The sequence below is a fragment of the Polypterus senegalus genome, chromosome 1 (genome assembly GCF_016835505.1).
Source record: "Polypterus senegalus isolate Bchr_013 chromosome 1, ASM1683550v1, whole genome shotgun sequence".
NCBI lineage: Eukaryota > Metazoa > Chordata > Cladistia > Polypteriformes > Polypteridae > Polypterus > Polypterus senegalus.
The window spans coordinates 40833935-40843365 of record NC_053154.1 but is presented as its reverse complement, the minus strand read 5'-3'; the positions used below and the strand labels follow the sequence as shown (position 1 = coordinate 40843365).

At 37.7% G+C, this 9431-nt stretch overlaps 1 protein-coding gene across 4 annotated transcripts in view; it reads right to left on the bottom strand.

Annotated features, from left to right (window-relative positions):
* Positions 1 to 711: 711 nt before the first annotated feature.
* The window catches only part of LOC120525397 (E3 ubiquitin-protein ligase RNF31), an 82607-nt gene continuing 73887 nt past the window's right edge, over positions 712 to 9431 (bottom strand). For 3 of the 4 annotated variants that reach the window (XM_039747663.1, XM_039747654.1, XM_039747644.1), the window contains exon 24: positions 712 to 1449. In XM_039747663.1, coding sequence (XP_039603597.1) covers positions 1399 to 1449 — 51 coding nt within the window. In that variant the 3' untranslated portion in view covers positions 712 to 1398. Of the gene's footprint in view, positions 1450 to 3521; positions 3614 to 9431 lie in introns of those variants that run through there. The other variant, XM_039747670.1, reaches the window with a different exon arrangement.

The following is a 9431-nucleotide window of genomic DNA, read 5'->3' as shown; positions in this document are numbered from 1 at the left end:
CTATGTGTGTGAATCACTACTTGCTTCTTAAACTGGCTCTCTTCCTCCAACTGGACACAGAGTCCATTACATTCGTGATATTACAGCTCTCTGAATAACTAAAATACTGAGATGTATGCGTGATATCATTTTCATGATGACAGGAGTTAAAGCACATTATTAAACATGGCTTTCACGGCGCAGTGATTGTGCGCGGCCTTCGATGAAATTATTTATTGAAGCTGTACTAAGGGGTGGCTCTAGGCTTGTGGTGGCACTGGGCAGAGAAATATTTCTTTTAGTATACTGTACTGCATGGTAGTTTTCTGCTGGAATACAAATATTAGGTTTGTGTTTTTACTGTGCATCATTTTATATCACAAACATGTTCGCAACCCAAACTATACTGTAAGAAACACCACCGTATGACAAAGACAGAAAGATTTCACATGAGCTATGATGGGACATTCTGAACGAAGTTCACAGTGTCTTTGATTTTTCATAACAGTTACATGAGACACAGTTTGGACAGCCACATGAGGTGGTGTAGATTAAGACCCAGAGTGGGTACACCAAGATCCTCAAGTTTGCCCTTAGTGATGATGTGAGATGTGTCTACCAAAAAAAACTGAAAATCACTGAGTATTTCTTTCTTACTTTTGTAATTTTTTTATCAGCCTTTTATGAAGATTTCTGCAATAAATCTTCATTACAACACTGACACTTTTTCAATAATGTACAACCATTGTTTGCTTTATTTATTTTAAGCTGAACAAAACATCTTTAGAATTTTCAACCTGATCAACAATTATGGGTTATACAAAATAACAAGTTACACTTTATCAGAACTTTTACCCATACATAATTTACCCAGTTAACATTCAGTATGTCCATTTTGGTGTCTAGAGTCTGGTAGTCTGATTGAAAACAAAACTTAATTTGTATACATTTCAGAGTGATTATTAAACCCGTGTCTTTCCTGAGCCTTATAAAAATTTTCCTTCTGCTCAAATAGGTGGCATTAACACTGCAGTGAGGTGTCACTATTGACATATGTGCCCTATCAATTGCACTTTACATAGTAATACTTAACACCCAGGGAGATAATCATGTATTCCACTTTTGATTAATAACTGCAGCACTTTTAAATTCAATCATTACATGCAATGCTGATTTTTACTAACACCTACAGAGTACAATACAGGGAGGTGACCACCTCATTAAGTCACCGCGCTGTACAAATCCTGGCCAGCCAGTCACAGAAGGCCCAACACAGGCTGAGTTTGAGGAGTTTGTGACACAACCACAAGAGTGGATGCAGAAAGCAGTAAGCAGCACAACCTGACACAGTGTAGGAGCATTACAAGTTATGAGAATCCACAGATTCAGAATTTTAATGCCATCATGCTGATGCCGATACTACTTTCTGCGAGGGACTTTATCTCCCAGAGGAACATCATTGATTAGCTTCTGGAAAAAACAAAAAAACACCATTTTAATGGAGTAGCTGTTGTACAAATAAACAAAAACCTGTACTAAGACACAAACAGTACAGAAGAACACAAACAACATGACATTCTCAAATTTGCTTAATCAAGGTCACAGGGGAACGGAGCCTATTTCAGCAGCACTGGGCACAGACCATGAAAAGAGAGTCGGTCACTCTGTTATAGGACTCACTGAAGCCCTAACTCACAGAGAGACAATTTGGGAATGCCAGTTAATCAAACCTGCTGGTGTGGGATGAAAACTAGACAAGCATACACTGGGAGAACATGCACACTCCACATCCAAACTGTCCAGGGACAGGATATGAATCTAAGATGGCAGCAATGCTACCTAGCACCTATTTCAATTAAGAAACTAATGGGATCAGGAAACATTTTACCGTAAAGAACAGAGCGCAACATTAATGTATAGTTCTGAACCATTTGAAATTGTCTGAATTCCTGCTTGAATGACTTCCTAAAATGTGATCTGATCTTAATCCACATCATAATCATAAATACAGGAAGTCTGACCAAAAAACATGACACACAAACTATAGACTGTCATCTTTGTAAACAATGTTTAAATAATCAAAGATAAAAATAATACGTGAACCTATAGGAAAAAGAAGAAATTGAGTTAAATGTCCAATCAAAGAGATGAAGTGATGTGAGTAATAGAGTAAAAACAAAACAATACCCAACATTTTGGTTTCATGTTCTTCACAACAAAGATCTGTTAAAACAGAATATGGCCTGATCAAAAGAGATTACAATTAATCTCTGAAAAAGCTCAAAATGCTGTCAAAAGATTTCTAAAGGCCTGTGACTCCATTAGTCAGAAAGCCCATACACAAACAGCGTGCGTGTGTGCGTGCCTGCCTGCCTGCCCGCCTGCAAAAGAAACCCAAGAAATCACAACAGAGAAAACACCTGAAGGAAAACATCCCTCCATCGTGGAGCGGGTCTCTCCCTCAAAACTGTAACCTCCTCTCCACCCAGTTCCTCCTCACTTCATGCCAGAACTCGACTCATGCAAGGTTAGTTTTCTTGGTGGTTTATAGTTTTTGTATTACGGATTTTTCAAAAGTTAATTTTTCAGTTCGTAGTGTGAATTGTTGCAATGTTACTTTTCTCTTTTTTCAAATGTTCCTTTTTTCCCTGTGCTTAAAACTCATTTTAAAAAAAAGTATTTACTGTACAGTACAGCGATTGGGCTGTAAGGCTATTAGTGTGAACTCCTGTTTTTAAATTAAAGTTTGGAATTGTTCAAATGTTCCTCTCTGTTCTGAGACAGAGAGAGAGAGAGCGCGAGCGAGCACGTGCTGCTTGGGGACCTGCTTTGCGTGCTGCTGAGAGGAGGGGGAGGGGAGGGGAAAGGGGGGTGCATGCTGCTGAGAGAGAGCGAGAGCGAGCGAGCCTGCTCGTGCAGCACAGCAGGGAGCCTGGGTGTTTTGTGTCAGTGTTATTCAATGTTTTTACATTAGTTTACTATTACACTGTGCATTCTATGGTGTAATTAACTATATTTGTGCTTAATCTTTAAAAAAAATATATTTACATACAGTTCGTACAGTCTGGAATGGATTATTTGTATTTACATACAATCCTATGGGGGAAAAATTGCTTCGGTTCATGACCAACTCGGTTTACGACCAGAGTTTTGGAACAAATTATGGTCGTGAACCGAGGTTCCACTGTGTGTGTGTGTGTGTGTATATATATATATATATATATACACACACACACACAGGCATGAAAATATTTGGACACCCTTGCTTAAAATGTCTGTTAGTGTGAATAGTTAAGTGAGCAGAAGATGAACTGATACCCAGAAGGCATACAGACAAAAGAGGACACATTTCTTTTCAGCATTTAATGCAAGATTAGGGTATTGTTTTTGTTTGTACAGTGAAAAAAGAAAGGAGTACCATACAAATGTTTGGGCACCCCAAGATATTTGATGTCTCAGAAAACTTTTCCCAAAGTCTCAGACATTGAATAGCTTGTTAGGGCTATGGCCTGTTCACAGCCATCATTAGGAAACCCCAGGTGATGTAAATTACAAACCTGTATAAATTCTCGGACTACTCAAGTCTTCTCCCAACAATAAGCAGCTATGCTCCTCTAAGCCAATTCCTAGCACTCTGCAAAATAAAATGCAGTCAAATTTGGTACTCGTCGCATTTGGATGAGAAAAGATTGACACAGTACTGTCGTTTATTCTGGTACTTATCACGTTCCCTAGAACTTGTATGTGTCGAGATGCCAAGACGTCTCAGCATAGCTCTCATCAGTGCAGAACCCTGCTTGGTCCACTGTACACTTTGTGTTTTTGTTTTCATTTTAAATTTTTGCTCTATTCCTTGCAAATAATTACAGTATAATCAGGAGTCCCAAGAAGGTTGGTGATAACAGCCAATAGAAAAGAAAATTAGTTAGAACCACACTAGAGCAGAAAAAATATATAATAGGGAAATATGAGAGTGGTATCCGTGTGTCTGATCTCAAAATAATGTACCAAAATCCAAGAACAACCATCTCCACCACTGTGAAAATAAAGAGGCCATCAAAGTAGGTGATGTTGCTAAAAGAGTGAAAGTTGTGATGAAATAAAGATCACAGAAACTACAGGAAGTAGAAAAATTGTTTTTGATCTAGATAAATGAAAAACAGTTGGCTAATGATAGTATTTCAGAGACCATCATTTGTGATAAAGCAAAACTGTTGCATGCAGATCTGTTGAAAAACAAGCCTGGAACGAATGCTGATAGTAGTGAAGTATTTAAAGCCTGTCATGGGTGGTTTGATAACTTTAAAAAGAGAAGTGGCATACATAGTGTGGTGAGACATGGAGAGTAAAGGGAGGATGTCCCCAATTTATTGTTCAAGGAAATGTGTGCAAAATGGGTGGAAGTGCAAGATTTTGTTGAAAAATATCACCATGACAAAGCTGTAACATGTCGCAATTTGATGAATGACCAAACAATTTCTTACTTTACAGGTATCTTGAAACATAGGTAAAAACAAGTATCACTGTATAGGTTTCCGGTGAAAATTAAACCTGGTCAGTCTCAAGCAGTGTTCAGTGGTGATAAGAGACAGAAAACAGAAAGAGAAAGACCCCTTGAAGGGCAGTTGCCCAAAGCTTTTATGGAAGGAGACTCTCTTTCCAAACACTAACATCTAACATCCACAACACCTTCCTTACCACCATCTCTTTAGACCATCAGCTCCTCTTAGTACAGGCAAAGTAAAGTTAAATTTATTTTATTTAACCTAATTATTGTTTTTTGTGTGTCTATGAACTTAATACTGTTTATTAGAAAAAATACAACTCCACTAATGTATATGTAATGCCTTATAAAATCTGGATATTTTGGGGTTCTGGAACGGATGAATTCAATTTACATTATTCCTTATGGAAAAAATTTCTGTGGTACTCTTCATTTATGTCGCTCATTGTGCCTTCTGGAACGAATTAATGATGAGTACCAAGGTACCACTGTAACTGATGCTCACAAAGCAGGAGAAGATAAAGTGTTTTCAGGTAGCTGTTTCCTCAGTTTGTAGGTATGATTGGTGAAAAACATTGTGCAGAATTCCAGGAAAATAAGTATTAAGCATGGGGGTGGATCGATCAAACTTTGTGTTTGTGTTGTAGCCAGAGGCACATGGAACATGTCACTGGTACAGGGAAGAATGGATTCAAATAAATACCAGCAAATTCTAGGAGCAAAAATCACACCATCTGTAAAAAAGTTGAAGTTAAAAAGAGGATGGGTCCTACAAAAAGACAATGACCTGAAGCACACCTCAAAATCTACAATGGAATATCTCAAGGGGTGCAAGCTGACAGTTTTGCCATGGCCCTCACAGTTCCCCGACCTAAACATCATTCAAAATCTAGGGATAGATCTGTGCATGCAAGATGGCCCAAGAATCTTGCCAAATTAGAAGCCTTCTGCAAGGACAAATGGGCAAAAATAGCCCAAGTAAGAACTGATAGAAATAAGAATGATGGAAATAAAAACATGTAATCTTGCTTAAAATATTAAAGAAATGTGTTCTCTTTAACGTTATGCCTTTTGCTGATCATTTCTTGTTTTGTTCACTTAACTATTCATAGTAACAGACATTTCAAGCATTTTAACCAAAACATTTGCATGCCACTGTATATATACATACTGTATGTTTTGTGTAATAACAAAATGAAACCAAGATAAATCCTGTCATAACTTATTCCACAAAACTGCAATCTATACAAAGAAGGTGAAGACAAAAGAAAAACTGTTATTGAAAAAAGAGAAAAATAATCCTACAAAAACATGGTTGCGTTAGTGTGAATACTCTATAATCATCAAGGATATGGCTATCTTCAGACTCAACCAATCATAATAAGTCTCATTAGTATACCTGACATCAATTAAAATGGCTCTGGTTGAGCTCAGATAACGTTTGGCCGATTACTCTGATATCCTCTTGGTTGCAACATACTCCATAAGCCATGGTCTGCAAAGAGCTTTTAAAATATATACGAATCTCATCATTGAAAGGTATCAATCAGGACAGGAATACTAAAAAGCATCCAAAGCATTAAACATCCCATGGAGCACAGTGAAGACAGTCATCAACAAGTGGAGAAAATATGACTCAATAGTGACTCTACCAAGTTCAGGACATCCCTCCAAGAATGATGAGAAGATAAGGTAAAAACTGGTCATGGAAGTCACCAACAAGCCTACAGCAAAGTTAAAGGAGCTGCAGGATTTCCTGGCAAGTACTGGTTGCTCCCTACATAAAAACAATCAGTCATATATGTCTGGGTTGTGGGGTAGGGTAGCAAGACAAAAGCCTTTCTCACAAACAAAAAACATCCAAGTCTGGCTAAACTGCAAAAAGGTTACCAAGTCTCCCACAACCTTGTAGAAAAGAACATCATTCCCACAGTGAAGCATAGTGGAGACGGCATCATGCTTTGAGGCTGCTTTTCTTCAGCTGGAACTCGGGCTTTAGAAAAGTGGATGGAATCACGAATAGCTCCAAAAATCAGTATTTTGGCATAAAACCTTCAAGAATCTGCTAAGAAGGAGAAGATGAAAAGGAACTTCACCTTTCAACACGACCCAAAGCATACATCAAAATCAACACAGCAGTGGCTTAATCGAAAGAGGAATAATGTTCAAGAATTGACCAGCCACAGCACAGACATTGAAAATCTGTGGTGTTGTCTTGAAGAGAGCTGTGCACAGCAGATGTCCTCGTAATTTGACAGATCTGGAAATTTTTTGTAAAAAAGAGTGTGAAAGAAATCGCCAAATCTCTTACCAAAAAGACTTAGTGCTGTAATAAAATAAAAAGGTGCTTCAAAATTAAGGATTAGTTTTAGGGGTTGTGCACACTAATGCAACCAGGTTTTTGTATTACTTGTTTTCCTTTTTTCAATATAACAGTCTCTGATTTGTTTTTACATTCTTTGTGTACATTGTAATTTTGCAATAAAAGTGGAATAAGTTCTTACAGGATTTATCTTGGTTTTTTAAATCACAAAGAACCTGCCAGGGTGTGCAGACTTTTTATATCCACTGTGCGTGTTTGTATATAAATCATTTGGTTACAGAACTGAAAAAGAACCCTAGAACTTTGAGTAGGGCTGCCATTGTCTCATAACAATAACATGTCATTTTTATTTAATGCATTAGCCTTTATGTTTCTTTTAACAATTCACTAACATGATATTTCATAGTTAAAATCAACTTTAGTACCCCACAATATGAAATTAATTTAGTCTTAATCATAATACGTAAAAGTGAAAAATATCAAGACAGTAAGTCACAAAAAATCGCTTCACATATATGCTATTTTTTGTGGAAATACAATTTATTCATTCTGATTTGGTTGAATTACTGTAGGCAAGTCTCTTATTACAGAAACACTGCTTAAATACTGATGGGAGTAATGATTTCACAATTGAATGTTATTTATTCTGTAATGCATGATTCTTTCAGTCATAGTAGAATTGATAAACAGGAACATCACAGATTCAAATCAAGGTTGTAATACAAGGTACATATATATTTGATCAGTCTCAGTGCATCTGTTCAGTGCTTAAACCTGCCAGTTTAATTTGTTACATATGTTTCCAGAAACCCTGATCAGTTCAAATAGGACATTTGTAGAATACACCAGTGAATACTGAACCTATTTAGTTTGCTGAAATGAGAGAATATTCAGAAAACCACATATAACTTGTCTGTACTCCCACACATGTAACTTGCTCAGTTAACTCGTTTAACTACAAATTTTTTATATTTCAAATTCTATATGCAGATTAGGTGGCTTGGTAATTCTAAATTGTCCCTAGTGTGTGCTTGGTGTGTGGGTGCGGGTGTGTGTGTGCCCTGCGGTGGGTTGGCGCCCTGCACGGGATTGGTTCCTGCCTTGCGCCCTGTGTTGGCTGGGATTGGCTCCAGCAGACCCCCGTGACCCTGTGTTCAGATTCAGCGGGTTGGAAAATGGATGAATGGATGATTGTCTCTTTCATTTTACTTCAAAATAGTCATCACAGAATGTTTAATGAAACTTTAACTTCGTGTTTAAAGCAGTCATGGGATGACATATACCTGCCAGGTCGATGTTACTCAATATTTTAAACAAATCTTGAGTCAATGACGAAGCTTCACATTTGCTTGTATGCATGATCTATAAAAACTGGAAAGGGAACATTTATCTATTTTTTAAGACAGGGTATAAACTTAATTTTACTTGATGGATATGTAAATTGTATATACAAAGTTTAGGACTTCTAAATTTGAAAACAAGAAATGGAAATACTACGCAGATTCTGAGATTCCTCCAGACGTTCCACAGTGTTGTTTTGCTTAACTAACAGGGCATCCTCATCACTACTTGTGGTTCAACAGGCATCTCCGTGAGAGGTAGTTTCAATGTCTAGCTCTTAAAACTTTTGATACTGAAAATTAAAAAGTGACTGGACATGGATCACCAATTCCTTTTGGTCTACAGTAATCCCTCCTCGATCGCAGGGGTTGCGTTCCACAACCCCACGTGATAGATGAAAATCCGCGAAGTAGAAATCATATGTTTGTATGGTTATTTTTATATATTTTAAGCCCTTATAAACTCTCCCACACTGTTAGCATTATTAGAGCCCTCTAGTCAAAAGTTTAAACTATACTCCATGACAAGACAGAGATGACAGTTCTTTCTCACAATTAAAAGAATGCAAACATATCTTCACTGCAAAGAATGCGTGTCAGGAGCGGAAAATGTCAGAGGGAGAGAGAGAGAGAATGCAGTAGCACCGCGATAAATCGTTATTTTTTAGAGAAGCGTCCGTATCCTCTAGGCAAACAGCCTCTGTGCAAACAGCCCCTCTGCTCACTCCCTCTCCGTCAGGTGCAGAGAATGTCAGAGAGAGTGAGAGAGACAGAGAAAAGCAAGCAATCAAGCACCACGCGGGAAGCAAATCGTATATCATTGAGGAGTTTTATTTAATATGTAATACATGCTCTGATTGGGTAGCTTCTCAGCCATCTGCCAATAGCGTCCCTTGTATGAAATCAACTGGGCAAACCAACTGAGGATGCGTGAAAAATCTCTCAGTATAGGAATATCTGAAGACCATAAGCATACAGAGCACTTTATCCATAAGCTTAACCATTTTGCTTTGCTATTATATTAAAAACCTACTTGGCATCCCCAGACAGATATCTGCTCTACTCAGAAGGATAGATATACTAAAAGAAACAACTAGTGGAGGTTAGTGTGCCCTGAGATTGGCTGGCACCCAGTCTAGAGCTAGTCCCTGCATTGTGCTGCTGAGATAGGTTCCAAAGATTCTGACCTTCTACTAGAATAAATTGGCTCAGGGAAAAAAATAAATGCATCAATTTTACACTCAAAAATGAGAGTTGGAAACATAATGTGTTTGAAGCAGATTCT